This window comes from Manis pentadactyla, chromosome 8 (genome assembly GCF_030020395.1).
Source record: "Manis pentadactyla isolate mManPen7 chromosome 8, mManPen7.hap1, whole genome shotgun sequence".
Classification (NCBI taxonomy): Eukaryota; Metazoa; Chordata; class Mammalia; order Pholidota; family Manidae; genus Manis; species Manis pentadactyla.
The window spans coordinates 104,986,706-105,007,655 of record NC_080026.1 but is presented as its reverse complement, the minus strand read 5'-3'; the positions used below and the strand labels follow the sequence as shown (position 1 = coordinate 105,007,655).

The 20,950-nt window shown below is 38.7% G+C and overlaps 1 protein-coding gene across 2 annotated transcripts; it reads right to left on the bottom strand.

Annotated features, from left to right (window-relative positions):
• Positions 1-1,637: 1,637 nt before the first annotated feature.
• CEP55 (centrosomal protein 55) lies at positions 1,638-19,989 on the bottom strand. 2 transcript variants are annotated; one of them, XM_057506101.1, is made up of 10 exons: positions 19,856-19,987; positions 19,598-19,740; positions 17,248-17,442; positions 15,141-15,416; positions 12,689-12,757; positions 7,859-8,015; positions 6,256-6,569; positions 4,964-5,035; positions 4,152-4,277; positions 1,638-2,765 (listed from the first exon to the last, which is right to left on the bottom strand). In XM_057506101.1, the coding sequence occupies exons 3-10, from the start codon at positions 17,428-17,430 to the stop codon at positions 2,565-2,567; spliced, it is 1,398 nt and encodes a 465-aa protein (XP_057362084.1). In that variant the 5' UTR covers positions 17,431-17,442; positions 19,598-19,740; positions 19,856-19,987; the 3' UTR covers positions 1,638-2,564. The 2 variants fall into 2 exon arrangements, with proteins under 2 accessions (XP_057362084.1, XP_057362083.1); XM_057506100.1 differs by having other exon boundaries at positions 19,598-19,989.
• Positions 19,990-20,950: the final 961 nt, after the last annotated feature.

Genomic DNA, 20,950 nt, shown 5'->3' with positions numbered 1-20,950 from the left:
TGGGATGCAGAGGGTAGCAAGCAAACACTGGCAGCCAGCTAGTTCTATTCAGAAAGTATAGCCACGAAGATGGCAGATGGAAGGGAATGGTCAGGGAGAGGCATATTCAGTGTCCCTCGGGCAGTGCTTGTTTGGTTGAACTGGACTTGGGAGACCTCAGTCCTAAGAGAGGAGGCAGGACAGCCAGCCTGCCTTAGCTTCCTGACCATTTCAGGCTGAGCTAACTCCTGCGCCTTTTGTCCCATTCTGATGCTCTAAACAGAGGTTACAAACTGCAAATGTTGTTTGGCCCACTCAGGGCTAAATTTTAAAAATTTGTCCCCAATTTAAAAATTGGAAGATTTCACATTTAAATACTCGATTTCTCTTGGAAAGTCTGGAAGATCAGCTGGTCTCATACACCTAAGACAGTGGCTGGAGCTGAGCAGCTGCACCCCCTTTGGGTGAAGGCACCATTTTCCAGCCTCCACCATCTCTGGCTGCTGGGTGCCTCATTCACAAGACCTCCAAGTCCTGTCAGAGGGGACTTTCAAGTTGACTCCCAATTTTAAAATTTGTTGTGGGGTAAGCCAGAGGCTACTTTTGAAAGAGCATCCGCACGTGACTTTTTTTCCCCCTACCCGGAACACTTTAGAAATCGGAAGAGTGGAACTCACTGCTGTTTAAAGCCAGGTTGTTGAGGCTGTGGACCTCTACCTACACGGCTTCTTTCCTGTGAAGGTACCCCTGGAGAAATCTTTCTAGTCTCAGTCCCAGGGTTGCTGTCGTGGTCTTTCTCTTGAAAATGAGCTGTATGTTTAAGTCGTGTGAATGGTGTACAGATTGTTTCTCTGGGCTCAGTACTGGGCTCAGGACTCCTCTCACCACACCATGGCCTACCAGGCGGTCTACCCTTATGAGTGGCTCCAGTTTGCTTCTTAGTCTTGTTTTACTATTGCTTTTTCAATTCATCCTAGGATAAGATTTCTATCTTTGATGAGTCAGACCTTCAATCTTTATAGAATAAGGCAGGGTTTAAATAAGCTCTATCCTATATATACCTTGTTTATAGCACTTCTTATCATGTATTTACTATTCTTTGTAAATGTTGGTCTCTTCTACTAGATGATGAAGATGGGGCTGCATTTTACTAACACTGTGTCACTAATACCTGGCCCAGAGCCTTGCACATAGTTGGCATTTAATAAATGTTTGGAGAATTAAATGAAAGATGTTGGGGAACTGGCATAGCAGGGATTTGTGGAACAGGTAGAGGGTTCGCCAAGGTAGAAATTCTCAGGCCAGAGAGATGGAAGAAGCCAGATGGTGTGTTCTGTCATTTTCTCTTTAACTTAAGAACATCTCATTATTCTGGTTATGAGATAACTTACATCTACTAAGTTTAGAGAATTCAAAAAGGTTTTCTGGCAGGGTAGAGAGAAGATGGGCTTTGGAGTTGACTCAGAGTTTGAGACTGAAGAATATCTTTTTTCTTTTTAAGTGGTTGTGGGGGTTTTCTACACCTTTCACATAGTTTTTGGCACCAATATATATCCTTAACTACCTTAGTACTATACACTGTAGTTTAAACTGCAACTCTTAGGCATTGCTCTCAGGCTAGTATCTTAGAATAACTAGCTATATAAACTAAACACATTAAATAATTTTATTATTTTCTCCTTCATATTACTAACAGTAGCCCAGTGTTAAGTATTTTTAAACAACATGAACAAAAAATTTTTTGGGGTTTACACACATGTAAAATATACACTTAGATAAAGCAAACACCTGCTCATTACATTGCTCAACTTTAAGTAAGAGTGCCAAAAATAAGTAAATAAAATGCCTGCAGATATAATGAAAAGGTTAGATGGTTTTGTTAAAATTCATTTTAACAGTTTGAGCAGAACAACATGTGCTAATGAAATTCAAGTTAAAGTTATAGTCAGTTAATATGAGAGAAAACATCCTTTGGGGCTACTTAGAAGTATTCCTTAAGCAGAATCTGCTTTGTGCTTTGAACATAGCTCGGTTTAGTTTCAACAGTAAGCAGCAATAAAGAGTAAGAAAATTCTCAAATTTCCTAGTAACTGCTCTATAACAGCAAGGAAAAAAAACATAAGACAATATCACCATCCTTTTTTAACAATGGACACTAAAATCACAATTGTAGGCTTACTATTTGGATATAAAATGCTAATACAGACCCTTGGGTAATTACCTTTGATTTTTAAAAACCCATGAAACAGAAGATATCTGTTTGCTGGTGCAACAGTTTTAACCCACAAGCAATAAGCTGAACTATGTTTTCTCCATCATGTACTTTCACAGTGCAAAATGTCAGTCATCTCACAGATGCTGCTCTCCACACTCTGTCACTTAAGCCTGAAGATGAAGCATCTCAGGGCAGCCTTATTGCCAGGGAAAATGTAGAGCAGCCTATGACTGACTCCAATGCCAGAGTCTCAAAGGTAGATAGGCAGTTTCTTATGTAAGAGGTAAAATCAGTAATTCAAAATGTCCATAAGTTAACATAAGATACAGTATTGAATTTTTTGGCACAAAAACAAAGAATAACTACATTGCTACTTTGAACAGTATTCAACATGGAGGAGTAGGTTTCGGTGTTCAGTGGCTGGATACTGTATATTGCACTTGGGACATTCCACCAGGCTTTCATTCAGTGCCACAACGGGGCTTTTCGGTAAGGCGACTTTCCCTTTGCTTTCAGCCTCTCCTTGGACAGCCACAAGTGGCTCTGTGAAGGCAAGCTCACGAAACTGCTTCTGAAAAATAAATGTCAAATGAACAAGGTTTGTATATAAAGCCTCCTGTTCAACAGTTGTAACTGCTCCACAGATACTCCAGCTGCTTCGGCCCTGCAGATGGCTTTTCTTTCGAATCTCTGCTTATTGGTATTATGCTGGTAAATATGAGGTGGTAATAAAGTACTCAGAAGTACCAGGGTTGGGTGTTCATATGGAAAAAATGTATTAAAATGTAAAGGTAGGACTGACTATGTACAAAGCTAACAAAAATCTGCTAGTTCTGCAAGACGGGCAACTTCAGCTATAAAAAACTACATGGAATTAATAGCAGCAAAGAACTTTAGCAGTACAAATAGATTATACACAGAAATGACTAAGATACTGTATACCTTTGTGACTTTAATTTTTCTTGTTTTTTTTCCGAGGAACTTTAAAGAGTTAGTAAAGCTTAAGAATGAGTATTTTATAGCATCCTATGATGATGATGGGCAACAGGAACACAAAAGAAGTACAGGAAAATTATGGATTCTTTCATATAACCTCTGATTTCCTATACTTTGAAAAACAGTCACTAACAAAAATGCATTATGTCAAGTGCAAATTTTATAAATGATCAAAAATCAACAGCATACTAAAGAACAGAGTCAAAAATGTATTTTGTTTTTTATTCATAAAGAATTTACAAATGATTTTTTTTAACAATTGCTTTTTTCTCTTTTGAAAACTGAGGAATTCCATTTGTAACATTTCACCACTGGCAAATATTCTGCAGTACTAGGACAATACATAAAATATGTGCCAATGGGATGTGCACACACAGCACAGACCCTAACAGGTTTGGTCCAAAAGTTTATTAGTAACATGACAATAGGTAAGTCAAAAACCATTTCCTTAGAGAAACAGTATTTAAAAGGTTTATGTTTAAAAGATTATGTGTTCCTGGTAACCCACAAAATGTGCTTAGCTCAATATGGCTACAAGTGTATTAGTGGTAATAGTCCATTATCTCTTAACAACAGCACTTCTTTCTTCCTTTCTAAACCAAAAAACATAGTTTCAGTTCAGGATTTACAACTGCCCTCGCTTACACTCTCCTCCCCCAGGGCTGGACACTGATGAGTGCCTCTAGGACAGCGCCCACTGTGGGTGGGCTGGGGGTGAGTTGGGGAGGGTGAGCCCATGCACTGGTGATATAATCACTACCAGGAAACACATGTCCCCATTCTAGTGCTATGAAGTGATGCTCAAAGGGCAATTGCTTCAAATGAGACACTGCCTATTGATTTGAGAACCAGCAGTTCTTTAAGCTGCATTCTCCTAGCCTGGGAACTGGTTTGACATATAAACGGAAAGATAGCAGGAGAAAGAAGAAAATAAGTTTTAGGCTAACCATTCTAGACTCACCAAGGATTCCAACTGTGTTATCTGACTCCTTGCTTTTCGGAGCTCCTTAAGAATTACATGTAATTGTTGCTGCATATTTTGACGGTCAAGTTTTTCATTTTCAAAGTCTAAAGTACATGCCTGCATCTGCAAAAAATGCCCAGGACAAGATAATTACAGCTAGTACATACTGTCTGAGTCTCTTGACTGAATGTCTGCATTTTTTATTAGCACAAGAGGCAAACATTTGTTATATCATCAGAGCAAGAATTCATCTGAGCAAGTAAGATGTTGATAAATGAAGCTTATGGTTGATGATACTGTTTATCCAAAGAGCAAAGCTATAGGTGAGTGAGGAGCAGCTTAAGAAGTTGCTAGTTGGAATCTGTCCTCTGCATTCCCCTTTACATGGGGAAGTGGGAGAAGAGAAAGAGATGACTGTTCTTTAGTGTTTGGAATACACTAAAAGGCTCTGGTCTATATTCTGAAAACAAATGGTGTCTCTTTGAGTTCTACTTGAGGTTATAAGGTAGCTGTTAGGCCACCGTAGGAACTAAGAAACCATTTGGGGAAGAATAAAATTTGTCAAAGCAAACATCTATCTACCTGTCAAGAAAACTGCCATCTCACCTCAGAGGATCCAATATTAAGCTACAGCCAGTAACAGGAATATATGGTTAGCACAAATAGTCACTTTAAACATTTTTTGTTAAAGCTTTTTAGGAACATTTTTTGCAACTTAGTTAATTGTTTTTCATAGAAAAGTGTGAACATGTGGAAAATTCCATTTTCTAATGGGTTAAACTGAATTTAGGAGCAACCCCAGTGAGTACCTGCTGTTCCAACAGGGCTACCTTTGTTTGTTCTTCTTGCTGCTTTAGCAGAGACGTGTAAAGAAACTGGACCTGTACAAGGTAAACAGAGCCACCAGGTCACATCTCTTATCGCTTCACCTGGAATGCACGAGGCTCCCAAGTCTCACATCTCCACCTGGAACACCACCTGCTAATCGGTGAGTCATTCTAGCTGGCTGTTTGATGGCTGCCTATGTAAGCAGCTGAGCAATGCCACCTGGGCTGGGCATTTCCCGAGGCACAGGCTGAGAGCTCATAAACAGCACTGACCTCTGCAGTGAACGTGCCCACTTTTCTGGAAGTCCTGACATCTAATGTTTCCCAGTAGGACAACACAGGTGGCAGAGCCTTCACTCCTTGGTACAGAGTTGGAGCAAAATTCTTAATCATTTTTGCTTAATCTTTTGTAAGTATCACTTCACACACTAGCAGGCAGAAGTGAGGGTGGTAAAGACTAAGAGGGCAAATATTACAGACCATTTTTCCCCTCTCTCAACCTTTGGAGGATTTAAAATTTCTATTCTAACAGTAGCAACAGCTAACATTTACCTAGCCCTTTCAGTTACAAAGCACTTTTACATCCTCTCAGCTGACCTTCATAGAAGTCTTATGAGTTAAGAAGGTATTATTATTATTATTAATGTGACACACGAATGACCTGCAAGTCAGAGAAGTTTAGCTGAGTTTCCTAAGGACATACATGTCCTGAACTAGAGACCAAGTATTGACCTCAAGTAATGTTTCCTCCATTATTCCATGCTGCCAAGCAAAACTGAAATTAGTTTCTTCTGAAGTAGTACTGAATTCTAATAATCCTAGCTTAGCAACTGCAGCATTAATGAGACCAACATTCTAGCATAAAGCAGTGACTACAATGAGAATATGGAGGGCATCCCCCCACGATTCCCCTCTTGCCCTCACCTCTTCTGGCTTCCCCCGCTCACCTGCCCCCTCCCTCAGAGCGTCTGCGCATGTGAGCGCCGCCCCCAGCAGAGTATTCCCACCCTGGCACCAGGTTTTTGTCCAAATAAATACCTTCTCAGTGAGGCCTCCACCGCCCCCCAACTTCTCTTTGTCCTCCTACTCTGCTTTACTTTCTTTAGTTTGTACTTATTCATGGCCAGTTTCCCTTCTAAATATGAATTCCCACAAGAGGGCAGGAACTTGTTTTGTTCCCTGCTGCCTCCCTGGTGGTTAAAATAGTCCCTAACACTTAGTCACCACGATGAAAATGCTGAGTCTGAATCACGGCACACCTTGGCTGGGCTCACCTGAGATAAGAGCTCTTCAGATCTCTTCTTCTCTTTTTCAAGTTTTTCCCTAGCAAGATCGTTCTCTACCTTGAGCCTTTGTATTTTCTCTGCTTTAAGCCTATCATCTTCCAAATGTTGTACGCCTGCCTTTCTTTGTGAACATAACAGTTGATTTAAATCTTCAACTTCTTTTTGGGTTTCTTCATACTTTCTTCGAAATTCACTAAGTTCAAAATTCAATTGAGTTATGGTTTGTCGTTCAACCTCAAGATCTTTTTTTGCATCTGCCAAGAGACAGTTGTAATATTTTTGCTTTTCTTCTTGAAGATAACCTATGACAAACATCAGGCACAACTCATTTTATAAAACAGATAATATTCCTGAGAAGTTAAATATAAATATGTTTCTATTTTAAACAAGATTACATTATTTCCTCATCTTACATAATGAGGAGTCAAGAGATAGACTAGGTATTTGACAGAAGAAGAAACAGAAGTTAGGGTATATTATTTGAAGTTAAAAAAACTAATAAATAGAAGAACTGAAAACAGTAATATAACTAGTCTATGGAGAGGGGAATCACTAATGTCCAAAGAAGATAAACCAACAAATAGAGTTCACCATTTATAGATACAGAGATAATTACCAAAACCAAAAATAGAAATGTTAAAAGTAGCAGCACTGATGGGAGGAGGAAATAGAGATTAGAATAGGATGGGAAACGTAGGGCAGGGCCTTTCTGTGCTATTAACACACATACACAGAGAAAAGTGTATTGCCAAAGGAAAAAAAGACTTAGCACATAACTAAAATCCTACTTTAATGTGTAATAAACTTATAAAAGCCTACAATAGTAAATTTGTCCCCTTTGGATAAGCAGCTTTGAATTATCTCTAGAGAATTTCCTTTAATATGTAAGCATTAGCTTAATTTTAAACATTCAAATGTGAAGCTCCAAACTTTGAAGGCTTAATTGTCTTTCTTTAGCCTCTTTACATAATTCCAGGCTTCAGTCTGGTTAGGGCTGTTGGTCTTTTGACAAGTGCTTTGCATGTGGGGGCTTCCTGTCTTCTCCTAGTTCGCTACCTGCACCTGCTGAACGTACATCCCCTCTGTAAAGTGAGAATAATGACCCTGCTTGCCCCATCTCTTAGGGTTCTTTCAAAACTCAAAGTTAGGGAAGATGCAAAGCATTTGGCAGAAAGACTGCATCATTCACAAGAAACTTCATCTCAACTCTAAGGTGAGATTCAGTCGCTGCAGAATCATCAGAACATGTAGTTTTTCTCCTGGGTTTGAAATGAGTAAGTGACAGGGAATCCAAGTGAAAAGACAAGGCCGGCTCTTGGGGCAGAACTTTGAAGGTGGGGGAGGACACAATGGGCAGACAAGTTAATGCGCCTTCAGAGCTGCCAGAGATCCCTGTACCCTGGGCCTTAAACTCATTTTATTAGAAAACAATGGGACATCAAACAGACTTGCTAAGATGGTATTTCTTATTTCAGAGCTTAGAAGACTTGCTTATTTTACTTCTTACACACATTTTTAAGAACCTAAATTTGATGCATCTCCCCTTTTGGAAAATGTCAGGCAGCCCTATCCCAATAGAACATTTTTATACCAGCATCTTCTGACTCAGTCTTTTTTGTCTGCTGTGGGAGTGAATGAGCAGCTGTTTCTGATTTCTGTTCCAACTCAAAGATCTTTGCTAGAAGTCCTTTTACGTAGACCTCTCGCTGCTGGTCATACACAAGCCACTGCTGATTTTTCTCCAGAGCCTCAGAGTGAAAAGGAAAGCAAATGAATAATAAAATAAACAAAATCCTAAAAGGTACAAGGGAGCCCAAATGATATTGTTTTTTTCCAGCACATAAACTCTTACGGTTCATATAATAGCATAATTCTAGACCACCACTGTATGGCTTGTGACACAGAAATACAATCTAATATCACATACCTTCAGAATACCTGACAACATGGTGAAGTCACATTTACATGGGGTAAGTTCATCTGTCTGCTGCCTTTTATACAAAACTTGCTTTGTGTCTGTGTCCCTCTCATTCTCTGTAAACTAGAATGTCTCTGTGGCAGAAGTGGAGATGCGTTGCTCAGATACCCTTAAGAAAAAGCTGAACCTAAATAGGGCTCTGCTCACGAGCTCCCCATGGGGTGGGCAGAGGCTCTGCAAGGTCTGCATCCTGGCCTGCCAGTGGCCCTGCCCAATCCTATTACTTCTGCTTTCACAGATGTTGCTCCCCATCGACTGCTTGCATCCTTACCTTCATTTCAGTGTCTGCTTCCCAGAGAATCAATCTTAAAATGCCCCTCTCTTTACCTCCAATTTTCATCCTTTACATGTTTTAGAACTCAATTAAAAATCCCCAACTGGGATCACTCACCCAGTTTGTATAAGGGCTTATAAACTCAGGTTAAGTATTCATTTATCAAATGGAGACTCTGTATTATATGCTCAAATTTAGCTGCCAAGAGAGGTAGTGTTGCATGACTCAAAAGTATGCACATATTCAAATACTTATAAATCATACCTGTTAGATGCTAAAGATATCTACTTTTAAACCAAATTTTAATTGGCCCATATTTAAGAAACATTTTAATATAAGTAACTTAAGTCAATTTTGGATGCTTATGCAAATTACCTTCTTTTGAACGAACCCATCCATACATTATGTTAAGTATGAGCACAGCTACATAGGTTTAAGATTTCAGAGGCAATATTCTAACAGGCCACATGATGGTGATGTTACTCCAGTAAAGCAGTAAACATTTCTATATTCCAGACTTAACTGACTCTACGCCATCTACTTTCTTCTCTTAATAGTACCACTAATAAATGGGTTTGATGGTGTAGTGACCAAGGGCAGGCAGCCCCAAGATGTGCCATTGTGACATGCATTATTTTGGGCTAAAAACCATCAAAACCCAAGAGATTCAGGAAGATACCTTGACCTCCCACCCCTCACAACTGCATAAAAAGAATTTAGATAGAGGAACTACTTCAGGAGAGCTATCACCATACTAGCAATACTATAAAGTAAACTAGGGGTGGTAGACTGGGAGGGATGTGGCTGTTAAATTTTCTTTCTGTTAAAGACTGTTAAAATTTCTCTGTTGCTCCATTGTTTCTGTATGGCCTATCGAGTATTTTGTTTACCAAACATTTACTGTTTTCATATATTCCTGTGAATTACTTTCCTCTTCCTTTGCAGTCTCAGATCCTTACCCACCTCTCCTTGGTTCAGGATCACATACATATACCTCATTCTCCTTGTCTTTGGGATCAGTGTCTGTGGCCTCCCCATATGTATATAATTAAACTTAGGTTTTTTTTCCTTCTATTAATCTGTCTTATGTCAATGTGATCCTTCGAGTAGCTACAGGAACCTTGAAAGGTAGAGAAAATTTCTTTCTCCTGAACAATAGCTATCAGTAAATGTTGATACCGTTTTGCATCTTTAGAATCATCATAGCATTCATTATCTCTTCCAGCTTTGTGTCCTCTACACATTTGTTAAGACATGCATTTAATAGTTCCATCCAAATTATCAATAAAAAATATGAAACAGTGGGCAAAAGTGAAGCCCTGTGGAGTGCTCCCAAAGCTCTTCCTTCCCTTCTAAACTGACAGGGCTCCATTAAATATTCCTTAGGCAAAAATTCCAATGTAGATTTAAGAATTAGCCTATACTAGAGGAATAAAAAACATGGGTCAATTGACAAAACTGAAATATGGATTACAGAGAAGTATAGTGTCCATGTTAAATTAATTAAAGTTGCTATCTACAGTAGTTATGTAAGAGAATCTCCTCATTCTTAGGAATATACATTGGAATATATATATACACACACATACACACACAAAGTATAGATATGTGCTTATATATGTATTGGAGTGTATGTGTATACACATATTTAAAGGGTGGTGGATACATGCAGTACTCAAATGGTTCAGAAAAAAGTATGTGGTATGTGTATGGGTGGGTGCAGATTAAAAGGTGGGGGGTTGTAAAATGGGGCAAAATGTTAACAATGGTTAAACTTTGGTAGAGCACATGGGTGTTGTTCTATGTACCATTTTCATTCTGGTAACTTTTCTGTAAACTGGAATCATTTTTCTAAAGAAAAAATTTTTTAAATAATTATTATTCATATTCCCTAAATTTTACGTTTAAAAACCAGTTTTTTAAAATTAAGAGCAAAACAATGCCTTTTAAATTGCCTTTTAAGCTCTTTGGTTTGAAAGTCACTCACTGAACAATGTTTATAGTATTAACTCCCTGTGATTTTAAAATGTCAGCCAGACCTAAATGGTAGCTGAGGAATGATACCGGTAGGCCTCAAGAAAGGTAAACATAGGTTTTTTTTTGGTTTATTTTACCATAACAAATACTGATTCTTAAAATAGGTGCACAAACTTCTACACTAAGTCTGGTGTGAGCTTGGAGGAGGAGTATGGATGGAAATATTGAGTTCTCAGAAGCCGAATAATATGGCAGTGTGTGGTCTGGGAGAGTGAGGTTGCTCTCTGGCTCCCTACTTCTCCACCTGGTCTAAAAGATCCGCTGAGACTGCACGGGACAACCACAGCTATATCATTTATTTTTCCTCAAAGCTAAGTGAACGGTTCCTCAGACCAGCAGCAGAGGCTGGAGCTTGTTGGAAATGCAGAATCATGGGCCCTACCCCAGAGATCCCTTAGACTCATGTACATAAAGTATGAGAGGCATTGCTCAGTGTAGACCATTTAAAAGTAAGTTTACCAGAGTGGAGAAGCACAGTGCAATCCTTAAATAAGCTGGGAAAATAAAACAGAATAAAAAGAATGGGTATGAATGTAAAACATTTCAAAGTTAATTCAAAAAAAGAACTGTCATTATCTAAAAATAACTTCAGCTGGTATTTGAAGCAGTTAGCACTGAGAAGCCTCAAAATTACATAGAAGTTTAAGACAACAGAATATAGTTTCAGGTACTTTGCCAGAATAGACACAAGTAAAATTCAAGAAACTTCACAAGATTCTATTTGGTCATTCTTCCAAATGTTCAAGACCCCCAGGATAAGCAGTGAACGAAACACACAAAAATCCTTCCCTCATAAAATCTATGTATTCGAATGGAAGAGTCATAAACAAGGTTAAGTAAATAAAATAGATTGTAAGTTTAATGGTAATATGTGATGTGATGAAAGGAAAATGAAAAAGGAGGGAAGGGGACTAGGAATTGTCTGGGATTTTTTATTTTAGACGAGCTGGCCAGGAAAACCTCTGGGTCCACCCTCCCCACTAAGAAAGTGTAACTGAGTAAAGACCTGAATGAGGTGATGGAGTGAGTCATGAAGTTACCAGGGGAACAGTGTTCCAGGCAGAGGCAACAGAAAGAGAAAAGGTGGTGTATGCAAGGAGTAGCTAGAAAGCCAGCATGGTTGGAATAAGTGAGGGGGAGGAGGAGGTGTGTAAGCCAAGTTATTCATAGGTATGTGCAACTAATGGGTAGGTACTGACAAATGCAGAATGATAAGGGTCATTGTAACATATGACACAACTTCTTTTAATAGCTCTTTAAAAATTATGTTTCTTTTTAATTTTGGTAACTCTGGATAAATTACTTTGATAAGGATACTACAGTACCCCAACAGACACTCAACAGATTTAAATTCTTCTGTGGAAGATCAGTTAGACCTCAAGGTACACTTGCTAGATGAAATAAAAAATGAATCTTAAGAGTATGCTTAGATCATGGTAGACATGCCAGTAATATTTCTGGAATCAAAATACCTACCTATTATCTTAATAATTAAATCAAGAATTTTATACTTTGTATATCTGATATTAAAACTTGAAAAAACACTGTGAATAATAGTCCTATGTCCTCAATTTATTCAATCCCCAATGAAATCCATCAATCCACTTAAGACATAAGTTTGAAATAATACAGCTTTTGCCATGAAATTCTAGAGGAAAAAAAATACGGAGTATAAAAAGAATGTGTTTCCTTTTCAAACTATGAAAGCAAATCTTGGTTCCAAGGGAAAAATTTTAAAGTGAAGAGTATCTCTTTTACATGGATAGACAAAGAGAAGATATAATAAATTAAATTACATTATAATAATAAAGTAGTTGGGCAAATTAGATTTAGGTGGAGAAGAAATACTGAGGTCTTGGTAGGATGTGAGATTTCTATGGCTTTCTAGAAATTTCTATGGCTCTCTCTGAAAAACCGAGACCATGCTTAAAGGAACTGGCCCTTTTAAATGTCTGGAAAGAGACTTAAAGGTAGTAACCTAGAGAGATGATCCCAAACCATTCAATTCTCCATCTCCCCAACAGATTTTTTTTTTTTAACTTAGAGCATCAGTGCTGTCAGTTTCCATGAAATTTAAGAATAAATGAATTAGTCCTCTTTAGCCATACTTAATAAAAGGGAAATGAACTTACATCTTTCAGCTGTATTTCCACTTCCTGAATATTATTCATTGATAAGTTAAAGCAGCTTGTAGCCACATTCTGTAAATAAACTAATATTAGTTAACAAGATAAATTTAACAATATAAGTTTCCTCATTACATTTAGTTCCACAATACAGTACACTTCACATGGGCATCCCAGAATCCAGATCTAATACATGCTGGTGAACTATCATGTCAGGTGATGGGGACCAGAGGAGAATTAAAATCTCCTGGAAGCTTCCTGAGATTTCACATCTAATTTGACTTCTGAGGTGTTCTGGACCCCAGGATCACCAGAATACCGCAGTATATATGAAAAACCCAGTGGTTTCCACAAAAGGAGACAGAACCAAAGTAAATGAAATATTAAATGGACTACTTAAATGAAATCAGGAAAATATTAAATTCTCAAATAAAAGGTGAAGGTTGTTTTCTAGAATTATACTTGTATTAGTGATAATATTTATTAGCATTAGTTCATACAGCTTATATGGTATCCAAAACATAATTTCTCTTTTTTTCTTCATCTTCCTCATAGATGAAAAAATAGAAAGTAGGTGGTCAGGTACCCAGGCTAGCCAAAAAAACTCAACTCATGAAAAGCTATTTTTTCAGTCTTTTAACAGTTATAAGAAAAGAGATTTGTGTGAACACTGCCAAGGACACTCAAAGTACTTTTTTTCTCAAAAGGTGCTCTAGATACTTACCCTAGTGCAGCCCTTTCTCCCTCTCAATTTAGTCTTCTAGATGGAAACTATGACAGAGTTCGTTCCCCAAACCCTTTTCCTTTTCCCCCTGGCCACACTGTGGACTACATTTCTCAGCCTCCCTGTCCTTAGTGAGGCTGCGGGACTGAATTCTGTCCAGTGGGATGTGGGCAGAAATGAAATATGCTGATACCAGGCCTGGTCCCAAACCTGCTTCCCCTCCTCCCAATCCTCCAGATGCTCTCTAGCTCACAGCTGTATAGAGAGGATCTGGAGGAGGGCCTACCCTAAGGGATGGGAGGAAGGAACCTGGGTATCTGACTCTGGGGAGCAAAGCCTCCTCCATGCCAGCCTGCACTAGATGATGACAGGAAGGAAAAAGAAGTATTTGTTGTATGAGACTCAGCTTTGGAGGTTGGTTGTTATAGCAATTAGACATGCTGATTAATAGACAATAATAGTGGATAGCCACACAATTACTATATGAATACATTCTTTAAAAATTATCATTTTTACCAAGATTGGCATTTCCATCTTCAAAAGTAGTGAAACTAATTCTGAAGCTTTAAGGAAAAGTTTTAGTCAATCACTTTGGATCTGATTGTAATGCTTCATGATCCTGGAAATTCTCTAGAAAAACAAACTCTTTGAACTCATCTGTAGAAATACTAAACTTCCCATCTATGAGAGTACACATAAATGCAGTTCTGATCATTCTGACTACCCTAAAGGAGATAAAGTACAAAGACTTTTAGCAACATTATCTCTCTCAGAGATTATATCTTACTATATATGCCAGGCACTTCACATATACTATCATATTTAATCTCCAGTATTCTTATCCTGATTTTACCAATGTAGAAACTGAGGCTTAGGAGATGTGAATTCTAGCATTGTGTCTAAGGCTAGATAGATTAAAGAATCTGTTCAGAGTTTGGCAGTTGGCAAGTGGAAGAACCAAGATCTGAACTCAGATCTGCCTACCTACAAATCCTTGTTCTTTCTTTTCTAAAACAAAAGGGGAGAAAAAAGCACATGTAGTCACGAAAAGCATACTTGGTATTATAATTGTGTTTCTTCAATATGAAAAATAGCCAAAAAATGAAGCCCGTTGTCATCATGATACAAACTACAGGAAAAAGAACCCAACAAATCTCTTTGGCTGTTGTAGATACACAGTGGATTCTATATTCTGAATATTCCTTTGATCAAAACAATGGCACAGGATGTGGAGGGAGCAATATTAACCATTTTGCTTATGAAGAGTGTACTGGGCTATAAAAAAAAAAGTAACCTATTAGTACAACTGACCCTTGAAAAACATGGAGGGTTAGGGGTGCCAACTCCCTGCAAGCTGAAAATCTACATTTAACTTTTGACTCCCCAAAAACCTAACTACGAATGGGCTACTGCTGACAGGAAGCCTTACTGATAATATAAATTACCACATATTTTGTACATTATACATATTACACTGTATTCTTACAATGAAGTAAGCTAGAGAAAATATCTTTTCAAATTGTAACAAATTTCCAAAATTTTCCAATACATTTATTGAAAAATATCTGCACATAAGTGGACCCATGCAGTTCAAACCTGTGTTGTTTAAGTGTCAACTGTATACTATACTGCTTAATCATTTGACAAGCAGATTTTAATAAACTCATTCTTCATAAGAATTACAAATTGTATCAGAAAGAAAAAAAAGTCTGCGTTTAAAGAAATTCTTAGTACCTGTGATAAATGAAGTGTACTCTCTTTGCTTTCAAGTTCAGCAAGTTTTGCAGTTGTAGCAGACAACTGCTTTTTCAACACATCTGTCTCTTCCGACAGGGATTTCAACAGCTGTTCCCTCCTTTCGCCTTCCTTTGTCTTCTCTTCCAGCTGTTCAAACAACTCAGTAGTACAATGTTTGGCTCTCAGCTGGTCTCTGAGTAGCTGAATTTCTTTGTCCTTCTCTGTGAGGTGACGAACATACTTCTCCCTTTCAGCTTCAAACACTTGAATTTTCTAGATATAAACTAAGAAGAATCTTAGAACAAAGCCAGGTCAAACATGAAAGTAAACAATATACTATAATAAGCATTTACGAAGTGTTTATTGTATACCAAGTCAGCCTTATACTAGATACCAGGGCACAAAAGAAGATGAAGCCATGGTCTTGTGCTCCGAGAGCTCACAGAGAAGTAAACCAACACATTAATGCAATACAGTAAGTGCTGTGGTTAAGACGTATATACAACGAATGGGAGATGGACACAGAAGGGAGAAACCAATTCTGTCAAGAGTGGTGAGAGAAAGCTAGAGAAAAACTGACCATCACATGAGTATCTAATAATCATCCCTCCTCCATCATACCAGTCCTAATAATCTTATAGGCTAAAAGGAAGTCACAAGACAGATATGCTCACTGATGAACTTGAAGCAATAGAACTTACAAATTACAGAATGTTACAGCTGGATAAAAACACAGTTATTTTTGTTAATAAATGGTTTGGTATCAAATCTAGGTTATCTTCAAAGGAGTATTCAACATTCTCAAGGATTTGAAAGAGAGAAGGCACGCTTATTAAACTGCTGCTGGCATAAGGGAGAAAGCACCGATAGAGAGATGATGGAAAAAGTTAACAGGATGACTTTCCATGCTAAGGTAAAAAACAACATAAAACTAAAAACTTGTATTTTGTTGCCGGGGGAGGGAGAACTAGTTGCTCAAATATAAAAAAGGGAAATTGAGTTGGATGTTTGTGTGAAAATGATGAGGGGATTTTAGTGGGCCACAGGCTGAAGATAAGGCAGCAGTATGATATGGTTACAAAAAAAAAGCCCATACAATTTTAGGCTTCCACAGGGCACAGCAATCAGTGAAAATCACACTAGCATTTCAACCTGTTTGCCACTGTGTAGAGTAATGGGTGCATTACTCTGGAGAGATAGGGACATACCACAAAGTGTTCAGGAAAGTGACCAGGGATAAGAAGCCAGAATAGCTGAAGAAAATGGGGTTTGGTTTACAGAAAAGTAAGAGGAAGCACAATTTCCTCAAATCTGAGAAGCTGTCAATTGGATAAAAGAGATTTGTTCTGTATAGCTTTAATGGGAAAAATTAGAACAAATGAGTACAAGTTACCATAAATTTATTTCAACTGATCTTAAAGGAACAGAGTTGTAATAATCATTGCTCTCCAGAAGTGTAATGAACTGGAAAGAGATCTCTCATGGTAAGCTATTAGGTTCCTTTACCAGATTTTGAAATAATCTTTATGTCTAGGAATTGGTGATAGACCATTTCTCAGTACTTGAGTAAGTATTTACCTCAATTTGTGTTGTTAAAAAAATAATAAATCATTCAGTTTTATGATTACCTATAAAACAGAATTTAAAGGAATCTAATGATACTATTTAATATAGGTCATTCATTTTGTAGGTATGAATTATAAAAGTACTTTTGCAAGATAAATTAAAATCAAATTAATGATCAAATTTTTTATTTCTTCCAGTTCTAACAAATTACTAACTGCTTTGCCAACCATACCATAATATATTGCAAATTAGGAAATGTGATAGTTGAAGAATGCAAATGTATATATGTAATGATTTTAACTCAAAAACTCTGAAAACAAAGATTACTTGGAAAGCAGTCAATATACATGATAAAAATGAGTGTTTTTAACATTCATATTAAAATTTGAATTCCACTTAACACTTTGAAATGATTAGATTTGATTTTTACCTTTAGTGAACCAACAGAAAAACTAGATTATATAACTATTAGGAAAATACTTTCTCATTTCCTACAGTAAAGCTTATTACAATTTGAAGGATTTATAAAGCCATTTACCTCCAGAAGTCTGTGTCTGTCTTTATCAGTCAGATTTCCTTTTCTGCTTGTGATTTCATCCACCGATGTTTTTAAGGCTGTACTTTCTCCCCTAAATTTTTCTAGTGCAATTTCTGATTTGGAGTTACTAGGTTTTAGTCCCCATTTACTTTTAATTAACTCTTTAGGATTTTTGCAAGACATCTCTGTAATTGTCTATAAAAATAAAAATACAATTAGAAGCCTGAGTTTAAAAGGCCAAATCTCAGTTTTACAAAGATCTAATAACCTATTTCTTAAGTAGAAGAATTTTCTATCTAAGTAGAAATGATATAGTGATATAGCCAAACCAGTAGGGTATGGGAGAGTGACTGTGCAAGGCTTCTGGCTTGCTGGTAACAATATATGTATTTTAATCTGAGTGGTAGTTCCATGGAAAATATTCACCTTTTAAAAATATGTCAACTTGTACACTTATTTTTTCTGCAGTATTCTGTATGTGAGTCATCCCTCAATAGGAAAGTTTCATTTAAAAAAAATGGAGGGGTACCCAATGATTAAACTATTAAATGAAGGCTGAAAGAAGTAGATGACAATCAAAGACATATTTTACCCAAGAATAAATTTCAAAAACCAGTGGTAAATAATACAATTCTGAGTATATAGACACTGAAGTGTTGCTCTCTGACATAATGATATGTCTTGATTTATAAGACAGGCTTAGTTCAGATCTTAATAGCTGAGAAAGTGCAGCAGACAGATGTGAAGATCATCCAATATGAGAAGTTTATAGGAAAAAGAGGCAAAATAGTCAAGGAATTCAGGAATGACAGGGATTAAGAAAAGGGTCAAATTAAGTAGGGAGAAGCTTAGTATCGGCTAACAGTGTTAAATGATAATTTAGAAGTATATAATATAAACTCTAGGAGCAAAATATATAGTGAAACATACTGTGCATATATAAAAGTAGCCCTAATTAATTAGGAAGGTTAAAAAGCATTTCCCATCTCTTAGATCCCCAGATAAAATAACAGTGGTATGACTATGGAATCCAAAGGAATATGAGACCATCCATGTATTCAAAAAATATCGGTGAGCCTAATTTACCAGGCAGCATGATAGGTGCTAGGAATAAATTGGCAAAAAGAAACAAAACAAGGCATGTTCCTTTACATCATGGAACTTTTCATCTAGTAAAGGAGGCAGGAAGTAACAAGGAAACAAATATAGATTCTCATGTAAAATAAACGCTATGTGGGAAATGAAAAGCACCGTGGTAAGATACCAGTAAAAATAGGAGAACCTATTTAGATAAGGTAGTACGGGAAGGCCTCTTTGTGGAAGTGACTTTTAGAGTGATTCATATTGGAATCAGAGAGCTTGAATATACTAGAACTGGGTACACTGAGTTGAAGAGACTATCAAAAAGTTAGCCCTGGATTTTTTTTTCATTTTGGTATCATTAATCTACAATTACATGAGGAACATTATGTTTACTAGACTTCCCCCTTCACCAAGTCCCCCCCACAAACCTCATTACAGTCACTGTCCATCAGTGTAGTAAGATTAGGCCCTGGATTTTTGCCCACTTTGAGGTGCAAGACTAAGATAACTAGTAAATCAATTGAGGCGAATACAAGGTTACAGTGTCTCAAGAACCTGCTACCACAGCGAGTTCTTTCCTATGTGCTTCTGTTAATATAACACTGTTGACCTGTTATAATGGGTTGACAGAACAGAAAACTACCTTTCATCCATGTGGCTGAAACACAGAATGGTGGAACTATACAGATCAGTATAACTGGAGCCAAGACCCGACCTTTGCATAGAACTCCTGCAGTGAATGACTATTGTTTCTAGCTTCTGGTCTAGACTGCTAGGATTTCCCAGCTCCCAACCATTTAGTCCTGCCAACCTCCTTCCCCTGTACTTTTTTCTATTCCACTCAGGCCCATATTCAAGGGTTCCCACTGTTCAAACGTTGCCTGGCCCAGTTGCAACTTCTTCAAGAAGCCTCCCCTCTGTGAACACTAGTAAGTGATGGAGTCCACAGGACACGATATGGTACTCAACTGTTACCTCCCAACCCCACCGGCTCTTTTTATTTATTCATCAGTTGTTTCAGGGGCTTGAATTATTTTTGTCACCCAGAGTCTAACAGCAGTCGCTAAAAAAATACTTATTGGTTGGCTGAAGTGACCTACGCCATGCTGGGCAGATGACCAAAGAAACGCTGCAACCCAGCCAACCGCGCAAGGCACCTGTTACAGGCCACGCTGTCAACAAGTGGAGGCAAATCTTACAAACTCCGTCACATGAGACCTCACATGCGGAGACAGGCAAAGAAAAACTGCGAACACTTTTTTCTCACCTCTAAAATGAAGACGTTTGTAGACTAGGCATCAAAGTGCTTGCTGATCGGCAAAATGCAGTACGAACGTTAGACCTCGGCCCAGACCCTTGGCCTCTGCGCCTGTCTGAAAGGGAATGATGATAATAATACCCACCGCGAAGCTGAAAGGAAGGATCGAAACGACTTCGTGATGCGCTCAGCCGGGTCCGCGGCACGACGCGGGCGCCTGGGAAAGGGGGCAGACTGAGTCCGCGCGGACGCGACCTCCCCGCCGACCCTGCCTCCGTCGCTGTTCCGCTCGATCCCTGGGCTGCGGGCCCTGGCCACCCTCCGAGGCCGCCCGCCCGCAGCCACCCAGCGCCTGAGGCGAAGCGCGGCGCTCGCTTCCACCCGGTCACACCCTCGGCGCGGACGCCGCTTCCGGGAGTTTGAATCCCGCGGCTGTGGGGCGGGGCACGTCACTGCCGGCGAGGGCGTGACTCTCCGATTGGCTGAAGCCCCCGAGGGGCGGAGCCCAGAGTCCGGGATGCAGACTAAGCCCGGCAGGGAGGCGAGGCGGAGCGAGGCAGGGACTGAGTTGGCGGGTTGAGATTGGGGCCGGGGACCGGAACGACTTCTCCTGGGTCCGCCACCCTATTCTGGGGCTGCCTCTGTGTTTTTCTGAGGTCCCAGACCTTGATCTCGGTGTTTCTTTGTAATGAGCTAATTTATGTTTATCCCCTTTGAGGATGAAGCAAAGCTCAGTGAGATAAACCCGGTGACTGAACTAGGACTAGCTGGTTCTAGGTCCTTGAGCATAATTCACCCATCTAAGTACCAGTTTTATCCGTATAAAACGAGAGAGCCGAATTCCTTAAGGGAAGACACCCTCCTTGTCTTTCCGGTGGGCTGAGCTTTTATCCTGCCCAAAAATCAGAGGTGGAGCAATAGGACATATCAGGTGGCAGAAGTGGGCACGTCCAGAGTGAACACTGAGATTCTTAGTCCTAGAGGCTACGCAGACTTTTGCTCCAGATTGCTTCCTTCCGGCGTGATACCTATTGGTTAAGTCTGGGTCATGGTTAGCCGCCTTGAAGACTTCATTACTAAAACAAAGATGCACAGGAAGTGTTTGGTAGGACTTACCTTTTCTGTCTTAGACCAGGCATGATCATCAGAGACTTAAAACAGTAGGTAAAGGGATATAGTCACAAAACATTTTCCTGGGAAACTGGTGCTGCATGCCTTTAAACTCTAGATTAGGACTGAATGTAGCTCCTTACTGCCTCTTACTTGTGTGATCTTGAGTAAGTTATTTAACCTCTCTGAGCCTCAGTTTCTTGGTCTGTAAAATGATGCAGATAATAATACCTCTTAGGGTGGCTATGAGGA